The sequence below is a fragment of the Brienomyrus brachyistius genome, chromosome 13 (assembly GCF_023856365.1).
Source record: "Brienomyrus brachyistius isolate T26 chromosome 13, BBRACH_0.4, whole genome shotgun sequence".
Classification (NCBI taxonomy): Eukaryota; Metazoa; Chordata; class Actinopteri; order Osteoglossiformes; family Mormyridae; genus Brienomyrus; species Brienomyrus brachyistius.
The window spans coordinates 22,211,461-22,236,981 of NC_064545.1; the positions used below are offsets into that span (position 1 = coordinate 22,211,461).

General features: G+C 47.1%; 1 protein-coding gene and 1 long non-coding RNA gene across 4 annotated transcripts in view; one reads left to right on the forward strand and one right to left on the reverse strand.

Annotated features, from left to right (window-relative positions):
* Nucleotides 1-14,611: 14,611 nt before the first annotated feature.
* The window catches only part of LOC125706623 (polypeptide N-acetylgalactosaminyltransferase 18-like), a 44,430-nt gene continuing 33,520 nt past the window's right edge, over nucleotides 14,612-25,521 (reverse strand). For all 3 annotated transcript variants that reach the window (XM_048973374.1, XM_048973376.1, XM_048973377.1), the window contains exons 6-11: nucleotides 25,052-25,166; nucleotides 21,149-21,334; nucleotides 20,474-20,611; nucleotides 19,837-19,932; nucleotides 16,110-16,274; nucleotides 14,612-15,285 (exon numbers count right to left, since the gene is read on the reverse strand). In XM_048973374.1, coding sequence (XP_048829331.1) covers nucleotides 15,139-15,285; nucleotides 16,110-16,274; nucleotides 19,837-19,932; nucleotides 20,474-20,611; nucleotides 21,149-21,334; nucleotides 25,052-25,166 — 847 coding nt within the window. In that variant the 3' untranslated portion in view covers nucleotides 14,612-15,138. The remainder of the gene's footprint in view (nucleotides 15,286-16,109; nucleotides 16,275-19,836; nucleotides 19,933-20,473; nucleotides 20,612-21,148; nucleotides 21,335-25,051; nucleotides 25,167-25,521) is intronic.
* LOC125706625 (uncharacterized) lies at nucleotides 18,091-18,560 on the forward strand. The gene is made up of 3 exons (XR_007382034.1): nucleotides 18,091-18,173; nucleotides 18,232-18,405; nucleotides 18,493-18,560. It is a non-coding gene; the product is annotated as an uncharacterized LOC125706625 (long non-coding RNA).

The window sequence follows — 25,521 nt, forward strand, 5'->3', positions numbered from 1 at the left end:
TAATTAATGTATTGTCTAACCATGCGATGCAGGCAAACAGGGATACTGTGATTCCTCGTACATATTTTCTGCTCTGACATTTAATGTTTGTTTCAACTTGTATCTGAAAAACCTGTAATTGGAAGAGAGTTGTATAGGAATGATTGAATTTACCTGAGTATGCACTGAGTATGGTCCTGAACTGGATAAATAATACTGGAACGTGGCTGGACTGAGTACTGTTACTCATTTAGCCTTTAAGGAAAGAAGGCTATTACAGCAGCAGAAGACCACACTGGCTGTTCCTCCTGTCAGCTATGAACAGGAAAGTGAGGCTAACCAATGTAATTAATTAAAATAAAAGCACAGCAATCATGCAAATTCATTTTAACTGGAAACTCTTCCACCGAAATGAGGCTATGAATTATCTGATTATAAGCGGCTCACCGTAGACTATTCTGGTTGAGATGGTTTCAACAGAGAACACAGATATCAGCTGGTGCCCTATGTATGGCTACAGGAGATAGCTGCCATAGCAGTACACCACTAGAGGGCAATGTGTGGCACAGTGGTTTAGGATGCTGTGCCCGCGATTGAAAGGTCACCCTTAACCCCAGTTGCTCCAGTTACAGACCCTGCTTTCTCAATTGTATGTCACCTTCTATAAATAACTGTAAACTAAATGTAAACTAAAAGTAATCAACACCAGGCAACCCCCCAGCCACTGCGTCCCCCATCATTATTTCGGGGGCCTTGAACACACAGCATAATTGTCCTCATTGCTGCTCACAGTCCACCTTCTTGAAACATTTATCATGAGAAAACAAGCTGGAATGGACACGCTGTTCCCGCAATCACAGTGGCTGACATCTTGCATGTTGGCGTGTAACTTTTATGATCTGGTTTGTAGCTGGGATTGAATAGACCTCTGTGGGAGTCTGACGGAGGGGCGGGTGTCCCCCCCCCCCCGAATAGACAGACAGACATAGGCAGATAGGCAGAGACACTGAAAGCAGACAGACAGGCACTAACAGACAAGCATACAGACAGGCAGAAACACTGACAGACAGTCAGTCATAGACAAACAAAAACTGACGTGGTAATGTATAGTCAGGTAGTTTAAAATTCAGCAGCAAGGTACAATTGAGACAAACAAAATCATTATGATACAGGCTATAGAGATGTGGGCAGGCTTTCTAATACGAACTTCAGCAGAAAACATGAATTAAACATCAATCGATTCTCTGTGATTTCTTGTCTGCAGCTACAGGTACTGCCAATAAGAGAGGCCCTTGATATCTGAAACGAAGATGCATCTAATTACTTCAGTGTGGCCGAATAGCAGTTAAGAGCTGGTCATATATTATAGAACTCAAAATTTGTTAGAACAATTTAAGCACAACACTAGACCATCATGCACACTGGAGGAGACAAAAAAATATCCCAGCTCTTCAGATAGTGAAGAGAAAGATCTGGCCAGTCAGGCGCTGAGCAGTATTAGCATCCGAGGCACTGCTGGGGCCCGTTTGTGTCAGCCATCTGCTGGCTGTGAAAGCGGGAGGCAGAGGATCATCCTGAGTGGCTCCACCACACACACAAGCCCGACCTGCGGAGCTCCCAGCATCCAGCCTGGCCCGGAGGTAAATAAATCTTCTCTGTACATCACAAACCAGCCCTGTGCTGCCAAGCAGCCCTCTCTGGATTTTCACAGCATACTGGATTCTGCCTTTGGCTCTTAAAGCCCTCTTATTGATTTAGTATGGAGTAGAGCTAATGTGGAATGCAGATCACTGGCCGGTGAGTGTCACATGACAGTCCTGATCTTGGGACCTCCTGCTGAAGCTCAGATTGTTCGGTGTTTCTGTTCCCTGGGCTTCTAGCTAAGCCTTCGGATGGTGATAGAGTGATGTGATCACTGTCTCCTTCAGTAAGAAAGGGGTCAGTGTGCGGCACAGTGGTTGATTCTGACAAGTCTATGGTGAAACATACCTTGGGAAATGGGGGTTATTTTGAGGGTCGTAGACTGTTAAAAATTTGGGAACCCATGGTTTAGACAATTATGTCTACGATCAGAAGGTTGCTGGTTCAAATCCCAGGGTTGGCGGGTCGAATTTACTGTTGGACCCACAACTGCTCCAAGGACTGTCTGAAATGCACGTTACATTTTTTGGATAAAAGCGACAATTAAATAATGTTAAGAAGAGCAAATCCTTTAATGACAGTAGAAATATGAAGTTCACTGACTCAGAGCTGTAGTTCTAGGGAGATGACAGGGTGTCATGTGATCACAGGACTCGCTGTGTTACGCCTCGTTATCTGCCGTCAGTCGACACATCTGCCCCCCGAACCGTGTCCCCGACTCATGATTCCCCGGGAATATTGCTGAGATTAGAGAGATGCATCTGCAGTCCTGAAATCCCTGTGAGCTTGTGATGCTGATGTGGGACATCAGGGACGGCTTCATAAAGCCAACATCAATGTCTGACGATGCACATCAGCGGAAAAGAGCAGAGGGACGCGGAGGCTTAACGGCAGCTTTGACCAGGGAAGGACAAGCAGCGGCGTCGCCTGAATGCAAACACAGGGGCTGTCAGTTTACATTTACCTGTTAAACAGGGCCAGACAATCCTCGTACATTAAAGAAAGCAGGGTGAGCTGGTTCCTGGAGCAGTTAGGGGGTAAGGGCCCTGCTCAAGGGCCCACCAGTGAAGTCATTCTGCTGAGCCTGAGATTTGAACCAGCGACCTTCCCATCACAGCCTGCTAACCCATTGATCTTCACCCTGCAGTGGCTGACCAGTGTAGCCTCACGGCTCCAGAGCTGTGGGGTCATTCCTGCCCTGACTCTGTGTGTGTGGGTTTCCTACTCATGCTTAATTTTTCCTCACGCATTTTCGGTTGCGTAAAGGGGGAAGTGATGTCAATCTCGTCATCTGATGAATAGTGCTTTCAGTGAGAAACGTGATCAGGCAGAGGTAAATGGTAAATATTAAACATTTTTACTGCCTATATTGTTTGTGAAACAAAGCCAACATCTGTTAAGTAGTTTTACATCCACAATAAGTAAGATTTAGGCTTTAGTCCAAAGACTTACAGTGAATATAGCTGAATTGGTTTGTCCCTAGTGCGTAGTGTGTGGGTGTGTGTGTTTTATAATTGACTGGAGTGCTGTTCTGAATTGCTTTACCATCTGCCCTTGGTGACAGATGAATGGATGGTTGTAGGTGACTTTGTCGTCAAATGTATTAAAGATAAGATATACTTTATTGATCCCAAGGGGGAAACATAATCAAATATTAATGTCACATGTATCAAAAGGATATATTAATAAAGTTAGAAAATGAAACATCAATTCAATCTCTAGATTTACTTATTTCGGAACATCCTGGACTCTGGCAGAACAAATGTTTTCCATTTGAGTCACATTCTGATTACATGATGTAGCTGCCAGTCTGGGTTTATCCACAGCTGACGCAGGGTGACTGCGCCCAGTCCTGTATCAATGGAACTAACAGGAAAGACATGTTCTCTGATGCTTCGACCCTCTCTCTTAGACACTAGTAATGTCAAGGGCTGATGCTCAGGTGAAGTCTAAGCCCCAAAACTGATAGAGTAAATGGGGCTAAGGGCCTTGCTCAAGGGCTCAACAAGCATTGAGTCCCAACTAGCAGAACCACAACACTTCAACAACATAATCCTTGCTTTGATACTCAGATTTTATTTAAGCAGTTTATCTTAAATAGCTTCCTAAAGGCTACAACAGCATTTTTCCCTTGAGGTATTTTAATCCTGTGACCTATTGTTTAAGACACTTGAACATTATGATTCATGCGGCATTCATTCAGGGCCCGGTGACCCGAAAGCAGGACTGCCCGTATGCAGCTGTGAAATGACGCGTCTGCTTGACCTTCGCTTGGTGCTCCCTGGCGGTCGGGGGAAACGGCGTGTGACGCGGACGAGACGCCGTGAGGGTGGGCCGCCTGAATGCTAATCACGGTAATAATGGAGGGGCGGCGAGCAGGATTCCGCTGCTACTCACGCCCAAGGATGTCAGGCAGTCGGTACGACACAAAGCCAGGCCACCACAGTCTCCATCTGTGGATCACATGTATTTAATTATCAGACACTTTTATCCAAAGTGACGTACATTTCAGAGAAAGCGGGGGTGAGACTGGTCCTGGATTTCAGCCAGTGACTTTTCTGTGATTGGCATCCCAACTGAGACGCACTAATCTAGATTAGAATCACTTTAATTATCAATGCAAATACTCAGACAGCAAAATGCACTTTGGCGTCTAATCTGAAGGTGCAAAATTCTGCAAAAGTGCTAGAAACACCTGCGATATATACGAGTGTGATAAATAAATATCACAGTTGGTGAATGTACGTCTATAGACTGGTATAGATGGTGCACTATAAATACACAGTATCTGTGACTGAAATAATTCTCTTGGGTGATTTTCCCACTATGAGCGATTTATTGGCAGGTCTGCTGTGAGCAAACAGAGAGACGATACAACGAAGTGGGAATGAAGTCAAGTTAAAGGTTAAGGTATCTTTTATTGTCAGCTTCAGTTGTGTGATGCGTGGAGTGACACATAGCTGAAATCTCGCTGGTCATAGAGCAAAGTAATAAATAGTTTTCGAGCTGTGAGTCCAGAGCTATCAGTCAGAAATGTAGAGACACAGGAAACAGGGTTTAGCCGTCTCTATACAGAGAGTCTCTGATGCCGATGGTCGGGAGGGGGGGGGGGTGCAAGATGAATTAGATCTGCTGAAAACACAATATCGGGGACAGAGGAAGGCCAGGGAAATTTAAACTCTATTTAAATTCATCCAGCGATTTGAAACCGAGGCAATTGCATTTTCTCGCTAGCCGATCCCACCCACATCAGTTGAGCAACGTGCGAATCTTCACCTGATGAAAAATGCATGAGGAATCTGCTCGAGTTTAACTTTGAGACTATGAAAAGCGTGGCCTGTGGAGATACTGGCTACTGGCAACACACCTGTGTTTGTTCTGTAGAGATTTTTACTGTCGGAAGTCAGAGATCATACAACCCGTCTGAGGGTCTGTTGTCCGTAGGAGTGTTGAAGGAGCGATCGGCAAGGAGGAGCCACATAGGCTTGGTCACTGCATTGTCTGCGTTAGCCAGTAGGGGGCGATGATATCTCATCATCGCCCCAGTCAGTGACAGCTGGGAGCTGTGCAGGGTGTGGATGCAAGAGTCACTCACATGCCGTGTAATTGCATTAAATATGTATTGATTATATATTATGTAATGAATTAGCATAGGGTATAATGAAGAATTTAATTGGCTTTCATTTTCCACCCACAACAGTCACATTGTTAAATAAAGAACAACCGGAAAACAATCATAATGACCGACATCAACAGAAGGACATTGCAGTATATTTACATTTTGTTATTACCATCCATTTCTCTTCATTATCTTTCACCTCATTATTCACTCTCCTCCCGTTCCATCCACGTTTATCCTCTTCTTCCTTCACCTTGGCTTCCCATAAAGCTGCTCAGCTCATGCCAGGAGGCGCCAGGGGCTGAATTTAGCCAGGATTCGGCGCCTATTGCAGACATTCCTATTTGTTAATAGGAGCAGAGCAGGGTCTATTACCATGAAGAAGCGGGGAGGTGGCACAGGTCACCACTCACGGTGTCTGTGAGGTTCCCTGCTTCAGTGGGTCGGGTACCTAGACCCTCTGAATTATTCATTCTCCATTAAGGTGATCATCAGGGTGTTAGTATGGAGTTACGACCTGGAAATGGAGCACTGTGGGGTCTATAGCGGTAGACACATCGATAAACGGACAGTGTGGAGTCTGAGAGTCTGACAGGTGAGAGCAGATATTCCACAGCTACGGAGGAAGGTGCCACCTTCCGGCAGTTTTTGTGGGCGCCTCTCTAAGACCCTCATGGAGATCTCAGCCACCTTCGCTCACAGCATGGATACCAGTTTTCAGAGCAGCATTAAGATTAGTGTGAGGGCTACTGGATTAGTAACGAGCCTGGCTGAGTGACTGATACCAGTGCCTTTGCGTCCTCCTCTGGGTCCCCGGTGCCGGGGCTTTGTGGGATTTCATGCTTGCTAGGGCTCAAACGCACCTCAGGCACGTCTCCGGCTGCCAGCGGAAGACTGGCAGCTCTTTGAATTATGCATCTCAGCTCTGAGATCACACCGAAAGCCGAGCAAAGGTGATCCTGGGGTTGATAAGAGGATGATGGCGGTGATAGCTCCGGGCTTCAGTCTCCGTGCCAGTTCTGGGGCGGACGGGTTCCCTCCCTCCCTTCCTTCCTCCAACCAAAGTGCATCCCAGTGCCGGCTGTCAATCTCCAAGGAGCCCTGAGTTGGACGACCCTACAGAGTCCCCTAAAAGCTGCTTCCCCATGTTCTCAGATACGCAGGATGCGCCGTATTTACCCAGGGGAGCGACATGACTGTCCAGAACCCGATGACAAGCCATCCCTTTCTTGCCCCCCTCCCAAAGCGGAGACCCACCCAGAGTATCCTGCCATCAACGCTACCCCCAAAGGTCCCCAATCGGACAAGGCTGCATGAACAAACCACCGGGGCAACAACAGGCAGCCGTAGAAGGTGCCGGTCTGGGAGATGAACGCCGTCCCCCATGCCTCCCCACCAGCACACCGTTCTGCTTCAGGACCTTTTTTATTACTATTAGTGCTGTCATAGAGATTTGTCGGGGCCTGGGGAAGCCGTAAACGCTGTCATAAAGATTTGTGGGAGAGCGCAGCGATGAATCTGTAACTGCTGAGGGTGCCCGTCCTCCCTGTGATGTTCACCGTCATCTTTGCGGGCATTTAAACTGGCAGGCCGAAGTGCCAAATGCAGGCAGGCAGAATTAAGGACGCCTATGTCGACTTCTGACGTGACTGGAGGTGCCGCTTTCTGGAACTCCTCCATCTGTTTCCTAGAGGCAGGAGAGAAGGAGGGAATTCATCTCATTCATCAACACGAATACTGTGCCATCCACAAAGTGGTCTGTCAATGATCCTAATTGCTAGTGTGACTCTTTTTGTAAACCTTGGGTGGTTTGTCTGGTCTTTGCTGCATCCTAGCAGGAGCATTGTCAGTGATGAAAAGATCTAAGGGCTGGATCACACCCTATTTCATCAAGGTGTGGCTGAAGAAACCCTGGCCAAAGCATTGCATTTAGAGAGCCAGCGAGAAGGGAAAGAAAAGAGAACATCTTAGAGATGGGCCTTAACCAGCTTGGTTCTTGAAGTCCAATCAAGATACTATTGAGTGAGGTATCCAAATTTCAGTTCATTGTCAAAGAAATTGCTGAAGGTAATCATTGAGGACAGGGTGTGTGGCAGAAGGACCACTGGTCAGTAGTGTCATGGTGTTGAAGGACCTTGGGGGGCACAGAATGTGTAGTACTGCAGGTTGACAGAGTGATTTTGCTTTTTGGCCCTTGAGCAAGGCCCTAAACCACCAATTGCTTCTGAGACTACTGAGACTTTAATTGAATTGTTGGTAGTGGTATGTGGGGGGACTTAGTTGTCTGGAGTAACAAGATCGCTAGTTAGTGTTAGTTAGGTCACTGTCTAGCTGGATGTGAGGACAACCTTCAGGGTGGTTAGGGTTGAGGAAAAATCCTCAATGTCTGCCTGACGTAGCTGCAGCAACTTTAATTCAATTCAATCAATTTTCCCCCCTAAGTGTTTAATACCCATTTCCTTACCGAAGTTTAATGGATTGTCGATTAGCATCAGTAGGCCATTCTTCTGTATTTCTGTGAGGTTATTTTGTGAGAAGAAATTCAAGCGGGTAACATTATTGACTTCTGGAGCTACCCAAGGAAGAAGACAATGACCTTTGTTTTCTTCTGAAACAACAGAGGTTTGATCTGTGGTACTAGAATCACCTCACGTTAGTGAAGTAGAAGGCGAGGGAGAGAATAGAGGGCAGATGATGCTGATCCTCTCCTCACAGAATAATGATTCATGTTCCTTCATGAGGAATTTTCTACATCACCCTCCATCCTGCACTGTCATGGCCACTGTCTCTCTCTGCCAGGTCACTGGACGGTGACATCTCCTTCATTAGATCTATTATTCCCGACTTGTACTTTCATTTGCTCCGGCCATCTTTGAGCAGTGGACTATCGGCGTAGACTGCCGCTTGTTCGCTCTCGGTCATGAAGATGGTCCAGGGGCTTAAACGGGTAGGTCTACTGATGATCCTTTAGGATCCAGTCTCCAAAAATCACCTCCACTGGTAGAAGCCTGAAGAAAAGAGCTCTGAAGATGTCATCTCAATTGTGTTAGTGAACTACAGTACAATACTCCCAATCATTTTTACACCTTATGTTTATAAATCTGTGAGTGAATGGTGTGTGAGTGTGCCCTGCGATGGGCTGGCCCCCCATCCTGGGTTGTTCCCTGCCTCGTGCCCATTGCTTCCGGGATAGGCTCCGGGCCCCCCGCGACCCAGTAGGATAAGCGGTTTGGAAAATGGATGGATGGATCTTTATAAATCAGGCTGTGTGCCTCCACAGGACAATACCCTTAATGTCATTATTTTTTAAATAAATGTTTATCTACATTTTTTTATATATGTATTCTATGGGTGGTGCAGTGGGGCAGTGGTGCAGTGCTTAGCGCTGCTGCCTCACAGCAAGAAGGTTCTGGGTTCGGTCCCGGGTCCTTTCTGTGTGGAGTTTGCACGCTCTCCCCATGTTCATATGGGTTTTCATCGGGGGCTCTGGTTTCCTCCCACAGTCCAGGACCATGCAGGATAAGTAGTTTGGTGAGTCTAAATTGGCCCTGTGGTTCTGTGTGTGCGTGCATCCTGTGGTGTGCTGGCGCCTGCCCAGGGTCGGTTCCCACCTGTGCCCATTGTTCCTGGGATAGGCTCTGGTCCCCCCTGCGACCCCAGTTGGGATTAAGTGGTTTCAGAAAATGGATGGATTTTATTCTATGCTATGATTGATTGTTGCATTATGTACCGCATGTTATCTATTTCATAAGAATATCCACACACAATCATGTCTGTTCCTCTCTCAGTAGTGAGTGGTCAGTATTGCTCATAGTCGGAGCCCATGGCTCAGGCTTAGCATTTGGTTCAGTTTCTGGGTTTCACCTGTCAAATGTTCCACTTGTGTTACACTTTTGGGCCAGTTGTGGAAGCCAATAAAATGTGCTTTAAGAAAAGACTACGAGGTGTGAGGCAAAGTCAAAGGAAGAGGAAGCAGCCTCTCGGCAGTATGGCAGGCCTCAGGAAGAGGGCGGTACACTTTAAAAAGAGAGGGGCGGTTAAGGGTTAATGCACAGACAGCTTCTTATTAGTATACTGTAACTGGGGAGGGGGGTTTCCAGCCTGGGGAGGCTAACTAAAAGCTCAGCGCTAGAAATCACGCTGATAAATGGCCTCTGTAATACCCCATCAAATTAGCGGCTGATCCCCATGCGCTAACAGCCTTTTAATCGTCATTAGCGTGTCAGGCGCAGTATGGCTCATAGTTGTTACTGGCTACGGCGGGATGGGGCACGGGGAGCCCCCTGCAGGAGGGGGACGTCATTACACCCAAGGAGTGCAAATGGGGAGAGGGGCAATGCTCAGTTGGAAAGGGTGTCAAACACACTAAACAGCAGCAGGCGTGTGCACCTAGTCATGTCTGTTCCGGGTCTTTCTATCACACCAGACAGCATCATCTAGATCAGTGCTCGGCAATTAGCCTCAACCATGGGCCAATTTTTTTAGCAGCGCTTAATATAAGGAACCAGTGTAGTTATACAGACGTATGAAATGGCAGCTATATGTTTTAAATAAAATTTGTTTGAATACTAGGTAGGTTGTCCTGTAGCTTCTACGATGGGCTCCAGACGATTCGCGACCCTGAGTAAGACAAGACGTTTCAGAAAAGGGACGGATGGATGTTTGAATATTAATTATTTTAAGAATGGCATTTTAAAATTGAATAATATTAATCATTAGTTGTCTACATCAGACTGCTTTTGTGAGGTGCCAGCTTATATTTTTTAAACGAAAACTTAAAAGGGAAACCTGTTTCAGGGGGCCCAATATTTTCCTAATGGGGCCGCATCTGGTCTGGGCCTACCTTTTGCTGACTTACGATCGAGATGTTCTGCATGTGCTTTCATTGGATTTATCAGGTATACGTTCAGGTATGTTTAACCACAGATGCCCACTCAGACAGCCAGCAAAGGGGCCTTGTCTTCTTTCCACGTACAGCCTGTGGGTTTCCCTCCATATTTCACAGGTGATCTTCCCTCCCCCGACCCCCCCAGTTTAAAGAAGAGCACAGCATAATCACACGTGTCCTGCTGGATGCTTCAAAGAGTCTCTAAGACAGAGAGGAAACCTCACTGACATCCTCATCCGAATAGTGTCACATTCCATTAAAAGGAGAAGCCTCCGGCCCACATCCATTAGCTGCTCTCTGAGAACGAAAAGGAATGATATTTATTTATGAAATGCTTTTAGCCAAAGTGATATACATTAAAGAAAGCAGGGTCAGCTGGTCCATGGACAAATTGGGGATTAGGGGCCTTGCTCAAGGGCCCAACTGTGAAGCTGCTCTACAGATCATGGGATGTGAAGCAGCGAACTTTCCACGCACCGGCAGAGAGGCCTGACTGGCTGAGCCGCATGCCATCCCTGGCAAACAGCCTTTGGACTCCGTGACTGTGCTTTTGGTGACACACGCCTTCATAACTAAGCATCAAATATACCCTGTTCCTCACTCACCTCACAAACGAAAACATTCGGTGTCGTGTTTGGGCAGAGAACTGAGGTCCAAAAGGCAGCTTGAGATGCCGGCCTCGTCTCTGTTACTTACTCTCCTCACAGATGCGGGGTGTCCCAGATAAACCGATCACAGGCCCCTCCATGGAGAAGCAGAGAGATCTAAGATACTTAGAAGACCCCAGTGTGACTGATAAACCACAGAGATTGTGTGGGAGGAAGGGCGGGGGGGGGCAGATGATCAAACCTGGGACAGACAGCTGCTCTGAATGGGGTCAAAATCACCATAGCCATTAAAAATGAATTTGCTTTCAACAGGATTTCATTCAGAAAAGCGTGAAATTCGATTAGCTCGGAAAGTGAGCATGAGATTGATTACTGAAATGGGTCCAGCACTGGTTGCAGTTACCAAAACATCTCTCAAACGAGTACTTCAGATATCAGTGAAGGCTTTGACCACCTTTCTGCTCAGCAGCTGTCTTTCGTGCACACGGTGGGTGGTCTCGGGCGGAGGAGGGGTCCTTCCTCCCTATGACTCCAGTGGTTACGTGATGTTCACAGCCAGCTGGATCACAGAATTGCAGTCATTTTGCAGACTGTGTTCTGTGAATGAAACTTTTTGCAGCCTCCAGTGTTGTAGCAAAGTATCATGGGATTAATAGGATAGACGTTGTACCATCACCATTTGCTGGGGATGGCTCAGCAGGTTGGGCTACTGTACTTATAAGTGGAAGACTGTGGGTTCAGATCCCTTGGTTAGTAGAGCAATTTTGGTTCTCTGATCAAGGCCCTTAATCCCCAAATGCTCCAAGGATTGGCTGACCCTGCTCTCTCCAAAAACATTATGTCACTCTGGATAAATGAGTAAAAAAAATTACATTTAGTACCATGATCAAACTCACAGACAATTTAGTAACCAAGGAAGGCCATCTCTGTTTCAGTGCACCTTGATATTTTTAAATTAGTGAGTGTCCCAGATCTTCATACATGACCCTGAGCCTAGAGGTAGTGTGTCATGTGTTAAAAAAAAAAAAAAAGATTCTTCTGCGGCCGTCTCTACAGATGAGATCCTGCAGGAATGCTGCATGTGCAGAGCGGCAGGTAGGTAGGTGCGCTGCGGGGTTTGGATCACATGGTGTTAAGCAGGACGCCCCGGGAGGAACCCCAGAGAGGGTTCAGCGAGAGGACACGGAGGATGCTTCAAAGGCACCTGTACCGCACCGATACCGGACGAGCTGTCAGCCTGAGAGAGCTTGCCAGCTGCCAGAGTAGAACCACAAACTGCACTCCAGGGACTTCCTGCACATTTATTGTTGACGGCCAAGAGAATGTATGCAACCCTGTACCATGAGCCTTACTGGCCTGCTGGTGGCGCACTAGAGCAAATCAGGTCCGTTTTGCACTAGTAAATTCTCACTAGAGGATATTTTGAAGTTACCTGGTATGTTGCACAGAACACACAAGATCTTCACCAAAAATTGCTAATTTTCTTAATCTGCAATTTTTTACCATGTGGCGGGGGGGGGGGGGGGGGGAGGGGCAGTGTGAGACAGGTTAGGATACTGCCTGTGATTGGAAGGTTGCCGGTTTGAATCCCAGGGTCAGCAGAGTGACATACATGTTAACGTGGAGATGTAAATGTTCTATTTCGGTTCCACATCAAGAGAACGCGCAACCTACGTAGTGACCACAGACGGGAAAAAAACAAATGTGAACATATAAATGTCAGCCATTATTTCTCTTTTGACTGGCTGTGTCTCGACACCTTTCATCGCAATACTTCAGATCTGGTTGTCATGGAAATGGTTGTCATGTGTCTGCACAGCTATAGTGTCCTCTCGTGGAAATGGCCTCTCTCGTATGTCTGAGTGGAGGGTGGAGGGTCCATCTCAGCGCCTGAACTCCACTAACTGGATGCCCACCAAATTGTGTGGGGAAAAAAAAAACTTGCTGGTACTATTTTTGCAAACTGGCATCTGTATGTTAAATGTGATGAAATGGACCGTGTGGTACTGTATGAGATAGAAAACAAAACAATATAAAGTCCGTATAATAGACTTTAAAAAGTGCAACCTGAGTTGAAGTGTTCAGTAATCAGGCTGAGAACGGATTCGGTGTGACTCCCCCCCACAGCTCCAGCCTGGAGGTGCAGAGGCCAAGCGGTACAGCCCTTGGATGGAGATAATGTGGACCCTGATAGATCCTGACGTGTCTGTCGCTTGTGTTTCCTCACTGCGCCTGCCTGCAAGGCAGAAATGCACAGTGACACAGTGAGACCTATTGAGAACAGAGCATCTGCTGATTTAAATAACAGAAGCGTGTGTGTGTGTGTGTGTGTATCAGGCTTTCTCAGCGTGGCCTTGGGGTCGACAGGCTTTGCTGCATCCCACCAGATCACCTGGCCTCTAAGCTGCTGACTGGAGCAGGATCCAATCACAAAATTATTCACACCAGTACAAATCAGATGATACTGTACAGTGTGTTCGCATGCAGTTTTGAGCGTAGTGTGTAGCTTAGTGGGTCCCAACTTGATCGCTCACATCAACAAACTAAACAAAACAAAAAACACCTTTACAGCGTGTGGAACTGCCCTCCCTTGGCCTGTGGGTGCGTTGGGACTTCTACGGTGTCCCTAATAATCAGTGCCGATCGCCAGTACGCAGTGTAGAATCCATGGTGTGCTGCTTCATTCTCGTTCTCCAGGGACGGCCGGGTGCCTGTGCTGATCCGGATGTGCTGGTGATTCACGCAGGATCTGCCCACACAGTGCTGCTACTGGACACACTTATCGCTAAACCTGCTCACAAGTTACAAGTTACAGACAATTTAATAATCAACCTAGGTGGACACTTGGCCAGGTGTTTAGTTACTCATACTGGCTGAATTGCACCTCCTCCACGTCTCACGTAATGCACTTGTAGACCTGTGTGGCTCAGATGATCACCCTGTATATTTAACGGCATGACAAGCAAGCCGGCCGGCCCAGCCCATCTTCCGGCAGTCACACAGTTAATGAGAAGAGTAGCAGCCGCACGTTAAACTGTTAAACCTCAAGCACATATACGGTGTTTAAGTTACCATGGTAACATTTTTATTAAGTTGACTTTAACGGAGAAGTCAACATCCCACCCCAGACGTGGTGAGGCACAGAGAGTCGCCACATAACGTACTTCCTACAAAAAGCGAGGGCTTTTTTCATCGTACAAACCTGCCCTGACCTAAACTAAAATATGCAGGATTCCAGATGGTGGTATGTTCAAGTCCCAGTAGGAAGTGGAGACTATTACACAGTAAAGTGGTGGGGGGCACTACTACTGTTCTTCTGTTTTTCAGTGCACTTCTAGAGGGTCCATCTACAGGGGGGGGGGGGGGCGGGGATGGTCAAGGAAAAGCAGGACAGTGCTAATAATGGTTAGCGATTGCGTAGTGGTAGACTTAGTCCCACGTTTTAGCCTGGGGGTGCGTGTGTGGTTCAGAGTGCTCAAGGGTGATGTCATCGGAGGAGCCCTGAGCAAGGCCCTTAACCCCAATTACTGCAGGAACTGGCTGAGTCTGCTTTCTCAAAAAATTTATGTTGCTTTGGATAAAAATGTCGGCTAAACATATAATAATACCGATAATGATAACAGACCCGTGTGAGACATCAGTGTTGTATCCGTTCCCCTCCATTACCATGCCAGTGCCAGGGGGGACACTGATAAGCGTGCAGGTGGAATTGCTACCCCTTGCGCCAGAATTCAGCCAATCCGCTCTGACTGCAGGCATGATTCAAATAAGCGTGTCGCATCACGGCCACCCATCTGATTAGGGTACAGTCTGAGGCAGCCTGGGCCTGTCTAAGAGGCCCCCTCGCAGAAGAAAAACAGCAGGCCATCTCAGTGATCCAGCATCAGTACTTTTACTGTCGGGTATTATAAATAAATTTCACATTTACAAATAGAAAATATCCGGTCTGATATACAGTATTCCAGCATTTCACTGTTTCCTCGAAACTGTACAGCGTAAATCCATAGCAACCACCTTACTGACCAAAGGGGCAAAAGGATTTACTAACAACCATCTGTCCAAACCTCATGCTACATGGTAGCAGAGGCAGGCTGAGTGCACGGTGAATTAAAACGTCACGCTTCTCCAAACTGCAAATAAACTGCAAAACGATCCTTTAAAAACGTCAACCAAGTGTGGTCGGTCAGATGCTGAAATACCTGGAAAAAAAGTTAACATTTAATTTCATGTCTTTATGTAAGAGACTTTAAGGACCACCAGATGTTCATGACCACCTCTGTAGATGTTCATGATCATGATCAGTCTTTCCTGGGACTTCAGTAGGATCAGACGTCCCTGTTCATCCAATGGATGGCAGTAGCAGGACCTCACCAGCAGAGGGCCTCGCCTCCAGAGGACCCTCATTATGAAGACCTGTCCACCAGCAGGTTAGTGATGCTCCAGCTCTGGCCAGAGCACTGCTGGAGGGCCAGCTGATACCCAGACTCGCTGTCATTCTTCTCCTTCAACTCCAGACACCGCTTAGACTTCTTGTTCTGGATGGCGCCTCCCTAGTGGACAAAAGGTGCACAACATCACCCCATGTTTTAGCTAAGTACTTTCACCACTATGCCATATTCATCCATCTTACATCCGCTCCCTTGATAGAGGGTTGATGTCGGGGGGGGGGGGGGTCTGGAGCCTATTCCGGGTAACATTGAACTCAAAGTAAAAGTAGTGTACCCAGGGGCGGGTTTGTGGTTACTGGCACCCCACTCAAAAAAATCACTTCAGTGCCCCCCCAGCGTAGTGGCTGTTTGTGGCTAACAGGGCTCCCCCAACCAAACCTAAGGGGTCCTACACAAATGGCTTGAGCGGTGATAACATCACCGCTGAGTGTAGCTCGGAGCTCAGGATACACGCACTATTAGCAGTGTATCGGTGGCAGGTAACCTGTACATATAGTGCACAAACAGCCCCCTTCCAAATGCCCCTGCGGTAGACCACCCACCCCCTGACCCATGATTAATAACTTACTGGAAGCTTTAAAACAAGGCTATTCAAATCATGGTCCTCAAGGGCCGAGTACCTGGGAGAGCTGAAAACACGGCCTGGATCTGGAATCGAGGGCCAGATTTGAGGAGTCCTGCTTTAAAAGGACGATCGGGGACACGTCAGCCTGCAGGAGCCGTCACATTAACTGGGAAGCGCCAGGGAGAGGGGGCGCTAAGGACCAGCCTAAGTGTCAGGAACTCTGATAGCAGAGAGACCCCCATCCACAGCACAGTGGGTTAAAACTGGGGTCCGAAAACGCGACATGTAGACAGATGGCAAAGCCCCCAGAGAGTCCCGCGTAGGACTCACCGCACCCCAAACCCCCCACAGTCTTGCTGACCTGAATGAAGAGCCACTCGAGCTTCATGCGCCGGGCCCTGGCGTAGCCGCACTCGATGAGCCGCGGCTTGCCATTCACGTCCACCAGACACTTGTTGTCATCGTCGTCGATAGTGGGGCTGAGCACGCCCATGTGCAGCTGCTGGCTGCTGGTGTAGTACACGTTCTGCGAGGACACGGAGAGTGGGAGCGTTTAGGAACGTCAAACGTGCCGGAGGAGATGGCGTACCTAAATGCAAAAGGGCTTCCAGTAATTAGGACGTTGCTAGACAGTAAGATTTAGCATTATGGGGTGGGTTATTGTTCAGAAGGTTAGAGTGCTATGCATGTGATCAGAAGGTTGTGGGTTCAAATCCCAGTGCCTAGACTTTACCCTCAGCTGCGGCAGGGATTAGCTGACCCTGCTTTTGCAAAGAAAGGCCCAAAGATGCATGTGATCAGAAGGTTGCGAGTTCAAATCCCAGTAGAGTACCTGGACTTAACCCTCAGATGCTCCAGGGACTAGCTGACCCTGCAACTGTGTTTATACCTGAGCAAATTCAGATGTACAATGGAGCTGAAAATGAAATCAGCCTCAATGAGAATACAGGAGCTGCCAGCGGGAGATTTACAGACCAACCCATGGAGACCAGTGATCTAGACCCCCAAAGGAACGACCACTGTTGGTACACAGGACCGCTGCTGCTTCAACTTCACTGTGTATGAAACATTAACACGCACATTACAGACCTATTATAAATGTGTCTATCAAATGTGTCTATGTCACATATGAATATGACAGATACATATTCGTGTATTTTCATCTAGAGGACAGTCACACCCTGGCAAATATAAAGCCCCTCTCCCCCCCAGTCCCAGTGCTCCCCACCTACACTATTTTCTGGTTTTCACTTAGACAAATGGCCTCAACTGAACATTTTATTGAAAATCTCAGATTCCACCTTGAATTAAACATCAAACACACACCGGTGATGCACTGGAGCTTTTGCACACACACCAAACCAGGTGTGTGTGTGTTCAGGAGCACGTGTGTATAGAGTCATGTGTGGATGTTTTCTTTGGTGCTTGAAATGAGAAAATTGTGCTCATTTAAATGACGTGTTAATTATTTCAACAATTGATTACCATAATTATGCTCCGGAACATTCCGCCTTTCTAATGCGATTTTAATATTGCAATTCATTCAATTAACAGCTCGGTGGGGGCTAATTAGGGGCTTACTCAGCTGGAACACAGGGCCAGGAGGTCTTCTGGGAGCTTCTCTGGAAGCCCAGGAGGGCCGGGGGTGTCACGGGTGGTGAGGGGGGGCTTGGAGATTTTCACAGACAGAATGCTAATCCACAATAGCGTGCTAACTGCGTCACAATCCAATAGCAAACTAAACAGATACACACTGCCCTTAGAATCAGAGACGTGTTCGCATTCCCTTAATACATCTACTTGCTTAAAAGGTCAAACAGATGAACCCACTAAGCAGACACAGAAGACCCCCCAGGGAAGGCACTCTTCCTTCCACACTTCAGCTCATGCTGAGATGGACATGAACCACACAGCTGTGAGAATGAGGCAGGCCAGAGATTTCTGAAGCTACACGTGATGTTTGCTGGGGCAGCAGCTGCATGGATACCCAAGATGAGGACTGAAAGTACAGCAACATGACCCACATGAACCCTACATCTCTGGGAACTGCTGCAACTGATCTGGGAGGGCGTGTCAGATGATTACTATGCTGGGAGGGTGTGTCAGGTGATTACTATGCTGGGAGGGCGTGTCAGGAGATTACTGTGCTGGGAGGGCGTGTCAGGTGATTACTGTGCTGGGAGGGCGTGTCAGGTGATCACTGTGCTGGGAGGGCGTGTCAGGTGATCACTATGCTGGGAGGGCGTGTCAGGTGATTACTGTGCTGGGAGGGCGTGTCAGGTGATTACTGTGCTGGGAGGGCGTGTCAGGTGATTACTATGCTGGGAGGGCGTGTCAGGTGATTACTATGCTGGGAGGGCGTGTCAGGTGATTACTATGCTGGGAGGGCGTGTCAGGTGATTACTGTGCTGGGAGGGCGTGTCAGGTGATTACTGTGCTGGAAGGGCGTGTCAGGTGATTACTATGCTGGGAGGGCGTGTCAGGTGATTACTATGCTGGGAGGGCGTGTCAGGTGATTACTATGCTGGGAGGGCGTGTCAGGTGATTACTATGCTGAGAGGGCGTGTCAGGTGATTACTGTGCTGGGAGGGCGTGTCAGGTGATTACTGTGCTGGGAGAGCGTGTCAGGTGATTACTGTGCTGGGAGGGCGTGTCAGGTGATTACTGTGCTGGGAGAGCGTGTCAGGTGATTACTGTGCTGGGAGGGCGTGTCAGGTGATTACTATGCTGGGAGGGCGTGTCAGGTGATTACTATGCTGGGAGGGCGTGTCAGGTGATTACTATGCTGGGAGGGCGTGTCAGGTGATTACCTACTGAAACTTGTTATCCAAATTCCTTGTGTTTGAGAAGCTGTTATCAAACTAAAGGGCAACTTTTCAGAGGAGGATTTAGAGACGATTTTTAGCTGAACAGTGCTTTTCTATTTTTCCGTTTCTATTGTGTTTTTATTTCAAGTATTTACAGAAAAATATATGATTTAAAACACAATGGAAAAACAACAAACTTTGCAGGCATGTTCAAAGGCCCAGGGAGGCTCAGCCTCACACGGGTGACTTTAAGCAGATAAACCGCATCTCAGTCACCGCGGTTACTGAGGCCCTGCAGCCTGCGTGCCGACGGCGCGGCACTTAACACTCGTGCCGCTTTAGCACTCGCCGCACGCAGACCGGAAAGCTGTGAGACGGGAGATTATGCAAGCTGGCGCCGCTTCCAGGAGCTGAGCTGGTGGGAACAGCGGATGGGTATCAAACAAACAAATATGGAGGAGCAGGAGGAAGAAGAGGAGGAGGAAGAAGAGGAGGAGGAAGAAGAGCAGGAGGCCTCACACAGTGAGATCACCTTACAGTCACAGTGAGTGTTCCCTGCCAGGAACCATTCATCTCTGCTACAATAACAGAAATAACTGCTAATTGCTTAATGTAGTGAGATCCATCAATCCATCTATCCATCCATCCATCAATCCATCCATCCATCCATCAATCCATTTGCTTTTCCAAACAACGCCTCCTGTTATTTTGACAGGCATACTGCAGACATACATCCTGAGTCTTGCACTGGTTTCATTCTGGCAGTCCCAGATTTCCCCGCTTGTAGAGGGAGGGGGGCCTGAATGCGTCTCCATGTAAATTCAGTCATGAACATCAAGTAAAAACTAAACAGCTCGGACCCCACAGCTGCATGCCGCTTCCCTCCAGCTACATCTGCTCCTTTCTCCTTCACCTTCTAGCGTCATGGATGTGTCACCAGATAACGTATAATGCTCTCTCTCTCTGTATCTCCATTCATTCTTCACCATTGACAAGCTGAGCATATTAATTTGATATGGAGTATTAAGTTATTATTACATAATGAATATTCTTTTTTTAGCCATTTGATTGGACTGGTTAAGTCAGTCTCTGTGAGTACTTCTTACCGAAAAGCTTAGAGTACCACCTTGCTGGGGCACAGCATCAGTCACACAGGATGGGACTTTTGAGGAGTGTTAACACAAACTCCAGCTGTCAGACTCCCACTATTACCCAGGGTGCGGGATGCTGACAGACCACTGACCTGGGGGAGTTGGTTATCCAATGATTCATGTCACTAACCTGGGGAGTCATTCCATGACACACATACAAGATCGGGATGTTGTCGGTATCCGGTCCCTGGTCCAGACACAGGTCACTCCGAAGAGTGTTTTGCAGCTAGGGGAAGCAGATGGGCAGAGAGGGACATCAGAGACTCATGGAAATACTCTACTACTCTACTCCACCCCCCCCCCCCCCCCCCGAACCAGTTCAGCTTAGTCATTCTGCAGCCATAAGCTGAGGAGGCTGGAGTTGGGGATCCAAAGTTTAAAGTCACAGCTTCTCTACTGAGCAGTATTTTTACTCTGTGAAATTCTACTTTCGAACTACAGGGTTATACAGTGTGTTAAAAAATCAGTTATAACTTCTGACCACAAGTCCTCACGATCGATCGTTTGTAGATCAGAGGTTGGAAGATGGACGGACGAACGGACCGACCAATGGACGGAAGGTCTGTTGGTCCATCTGTCGGTCGATCCATCCGTCTGTCTATCTGTCCGTTGGTCGGTCCATCCTTCTGTCCACCTTCCAACCTCTGATCTACAACCGGTCCAAAGATTCTCAGCCACAAAAGACTGACAGTTCAACTTGAGAGTGAAGGTTCAGACTGTCACAGTCAGACCACCAGCCATGTTCTCCTGGCCAGGATCATACTCACCACACCATATGCAACGGTGCTGGTGTAGACCCTCATTTCTGGGTAGACGTTCTCCAGGTACCACTGGAACGTTCTGCACTGAAGTCGTTTCCTTAAGGCCTTTCGCTCAGAGACATCGCCGATGTTGATCCCGGAGTCCTACATGCATACACACGACAATGCACACGTGTACATTACAGGCTACACAGATCGCAAAACACATTCAGACAATTGGATGGTGATATGGACAGACAGGGGACAGGAAGTGAGAGGGAGGGCTCTGTTGGGCTAAACGCGTCACTGGGGGACACAGGGGGAGTGGACAAGTAGGATGTATAATATCTAGATGGGCACATGCGGTGTATAAGGATATTTTGAGAAGATTGATAGAACAGTCAATGAACAAGCACAGTGTGTAGGCTGGGGTCAGTTTGTTGTTCCTGGGGTCTCACTCAAAAAATCACTTTTGGCGTCAATGTCCACCACCCAGGAGATTCAAAAACTAAACAGTGAGTAGAGTCAGAAGATCATAGCTAGCTAGCTGGTTAGCTGAATATGTTGCGTTAACATCTGTTACAGGAGAAACGTGTTTATTTAATATTTAGTGCCGTGACTGGGGGCCCCACACAGATGTGGGGTTTGGGTGGAGGTAAACGCTGCCACTGTGCACAGGTAACATGGAAGCGGGGTGCTCACCTCTTGTGGAATGTTCCAGGCCATGTAAACGTGGCTCTTGAAGTCATCCATCCAGACTTCGGCTACACGCAGGGCGTTCCTGCGCACGTGGGTTGTGAGGTCCTCCGTGTAGGGCTTGTGGGCGCGCTCGATGTGGGCGACACGAGCACAGGGCAGTACCTCAACACTGCCCCCACACTGCCACACCTGGCATTGCAGGCAAGTTAAAGAAGGAAGATTTGTGGTCAAGGGCCATATCTAGAGCTGGATGAAATCATATTGTTATTATATCATACATGTGCAACAATCACCAGGGCTTCAGATGACAGTGGATACATTTGGCCGGATGGCAGCATATTGGTATTATACGGACATTTATTTACACCCAAAATTTGGTAAGCAATTGAATAGTACAGCTAAAATATTAATGCGGCATTTTATGATGCCCAAAAGTATAAATTCGACATATTCTTATGTTTAATAAACGTGTTTAAACCGCAAAAAGTACCGACACACCACCGACATCTTTTTATCCACAAGATCTCTTCTTTTGTCGTGGCTGCTGCGTTGCTCCTTTCTTCACCGCCACTTCAGTGCATATTGCCCTGAAGTATACCAAACCACAGTATACCAAACCACAGTATACCAGAACAGTGTTACGTGGTGTGCTCCACTAACCGGATTTAATACACATAGAGACAAAGTTTATACAGATTACTAACTTTTGGGTGTAACAAAATGCATCTCATTAATATTTTAGCTGTACTACTAATTTGCGTAACAAATTATGGCCATAAATAGTACCGAAATAGTACTCTATAGTACTGAAATGCTGGCATGGTGGTGCAGTGGCTAGCACTGTTGCCTCACACCTCTGGGACCCGGGTTCGAATCTCCACCTGGATCACATGTGTGTGGAGTTTGCATGTTCTCCCTAAGTCATCGTGGGGTTTCCTCTGGGTACTCCGGTTTCCCCCCACAGTCCAAAAACATGCTGAGGCTAATTGGACTTGCTAAATTGCCCGTAGGAATGCATGTGAGAGTGAATGGTGTGTGAGTGTGCCCTGCGATGGGCTGGCCCCCCATCCTGGGTTGTTCCCTGCCTCATGCCCATTGCTTCCAGGATAGGCTCCAGACCCCCCGTGACCCAGTAGGGTAAGCGGTTTGGAAAATGGATGGATGGATGGGTATCGCCCAGCCCTAACCGTAACTGGCTGCTTTAGGGATGCGATCAAACTGCAGTACTGTCAATCGAGGTGCTTCAGAAATTGTGTATAAATCATAAATAAATAAAATATAAAAACAATAGTATAACTAATGGTAGAAAAAATACTAAAGACACAGATGAGTCCAGGGGAGATTAACTCCAAGGTCAGAGCAGAAAGGGTGACAGATACTAGATTATATATCACTATATATTACTACTTCTAGGTTTGACCTAGAATTATGGAGTAGTTTTAAAACTCTCTGCCAAGAGAAGGATATCTGATTTTTATAAGAATAGCAGCATTATTCATTAATAACAACGCCTCACTACACAATAAGCTAATGCTGCAATACAATAATATATTCCAGATTTTCATAAATTACCATATGGCTTTAATTACTTTTAATTACAGTGTCTGTGCATCCTGAGTGTTTTTGGAGGCGAAACATCCATTATCTCTAATCATGCTGCTTATACAGTTTGTTTGTTCTCTTTCCTGCCGTAGGTCGTGATCATCAGTCCATCAGCGCACGCCGCTGAGAGTCAGCCCCGTGAGTCGGACCCGTAGCAATTCCTGTGGGTGATTCAGCACGGAGAAACACCCTCTACATGTGCTCACCGCTGTAGTAAGAGTACTGTCATGCCACCCAAAATGCACACGGTCATCCTATTGATGTTACAACAGGCCAAATCTAATTGTCTGGTGTTGGTACAGCCTTTGGTTTCCATGGGGAAACCTAAAAAAAAAAAATCACCTCTAAAAGTGAGATTCACACACAGAGTCAGAAGCACATTAGGGTGTTCAACCTTGGAGAAGTGAGGGTACAGCACCCCCCCCAAGCCACCATGCTAACCCCAGCAGGATTCAATTCAATTCAGTTCATTTCAATTATATTCAGTGATGTGTATGTTCTCTGATGGACTGGTATCCCATTTATTGGCTCTGCTTCCTTTTGACTTTTGTGTCCTGGGAAAATCTCCCTGTATCTGATGAGCAGTCCTGGAACTATTAATGCCTGCTGAATCACTAACATAAGAGAGTCAACAGCAGACATTGTCAGGCTTGCATGTGAGTGCAATATGGTGGACACCCTACTCTGTTTTTACAAATCACTCACCAGAAAGATAACGTATCACAACAGCCACAGAAGTAGCTGGAAAATTAGGTTTTGGACGTGGAAATGTCTGTAGCAATCCATTTGTGGGGGTTAGGGTTAGGGTTAGACTGAACATGCCATTTGTTAATCCGAATCATTGATCATATGGAAAGACGACAGTCAATGAGCCAAGGAGAACCGGCCCCCAGTACAAAATTGCTCACTCTTGACTGGCTATAAGTTTGTTTGCATTTATTTTACATAATGTCATTCTAAGCTCCACCCAGCCTTCTGTGGTCATTAGAGTGTCCTGCAGTGACTAGGGGTGTTTCTCAGCATGTGTACTTGGCCGTACTTGTGTTCTCGTGTTCCTGTTTCACGCCATCTTCCACTGTCGAAGACCAGTTCCAACACCCAAGAACAGAAATACAGAGGATGGTAAAAATCCCTGGATGTTGTTCTTGCCCCAACCAAATATCAAGGATACATCGGTTGAATCCATGCAGAGGGATACTAATCCCATGATTCATCACGGCCCAAGTTCCCTCTTGGAAGGCAATTGAGCAAGACCAGTCTTGCCAAGACCACAAGTACGACCTTCGCATTCTTGGTATTGAGAAACACCCAAGGTCTTTGCAGGCCTGGCTCACTCCGACAAGGCTACTGAGAGCAGTACATCAAGGAACTGCTGACCTATCGATGCAGCCCATTCAAACCCCACCTCTTCACCAATCACAAAAGTGCCACATAAGATGCGAGAATGAGGCTGAATGCAAAACAATGTGAATGGGATCAACCAGCTGATCCTAGCTGAAAATAATGGCATAAGTCTGTAGGAGTCTGTAGAGCTAAATGCTAAGAAGCTAAGGTGCATATGTTGCTGTGGCTCTGAGGTTCAGTGCCGCTCTAAGCCGGTATCTGTCCTCCCGCTGTCACCTGACAGCATCGCCTGTTAAGCACCTCATTACTGTCCCTGCAAATATGTGTACTGGCTTGAAATGCTGTCAAATGAACCTTTGAAATTACAGACTAATCCCAGTAAAGTGGCGTGTTGCTCTTCAGCAATTAAATCAGCAGGATCTTCTAAGTTTTAAGGCTGGATGGATTTCTGTTGTCTTGACATATGGGAGTACCTTCTACTGTATGATAAAAGGAGAGGAGACAACAGGAGAACAGAAAAATGGGCCACGGTGATGGGGTACGGTTCTGAAACCTGACAGCACTGGAAAGTCTGGTGATCAATATAACTGTTTCCCTACCCAGTCCTCAGGGACCCTAGACAGCCCACGATTTTACAAAAATGTGGACTGCCTGGCAGAGAACTTGGAGGGAGCAAAAACATGGTCTGCCCCAAGGACTGGGTTGGGAAACATTGATCTACATGATCTTAAAAGTAAATCCACAATTACAGAAGGAGACTCAAAGAGCTCGCCATCCTCTTTTTGTGACAGAAAGGGTTTCTTTTCATTAGGCAGTAGTCAATCCAAAATGGGAGGGATGTTGTACACCAAGAAGACAAAACGGGAAGAGCTCAACTCAACCAGTTTTTGAGGGAAGTCCTATCAGAAATTACTGCTGCACATAAAGGAAGCCTGAGTCTCAATGGTGAGCATGACTCACCCTCACACTCAACTCCACATTTTCACCTCCGTAGACCTCCATCCCTTCATCCAGGAGGCCGATTTCCTCAAAGTACTCCCTGTCCACCACGAAGCATCCAATCAAAGCTGGACTCCTGAAGTGGCAGAGGTGGGATTAAAGAGAACATACCACGGACCTTCAGTGTCTCCACAGAAATGTTCAATGAGAACAATGGGCAATGAGATCATATCAGGAACTACACAGACTTCACAAATGTTCTTAATCCCCCGCACAGCCCAACTTATACTAGAAAGACAATCCTGTAACATCTTCAGTCATTGACATGTTCCTTTAGACAGGAGTATAGGGTATGATGAACAGCCTGTAGAAACACTTACATGAAAATTTATGCCTGTTAATTCTGTGTGAACTGATGCTTGATCATTTTGTACCCTTGGGCTAGTAAATACTATTTTAGATAAAGGTCTTTGAAAAGGCATTTGAGTCAG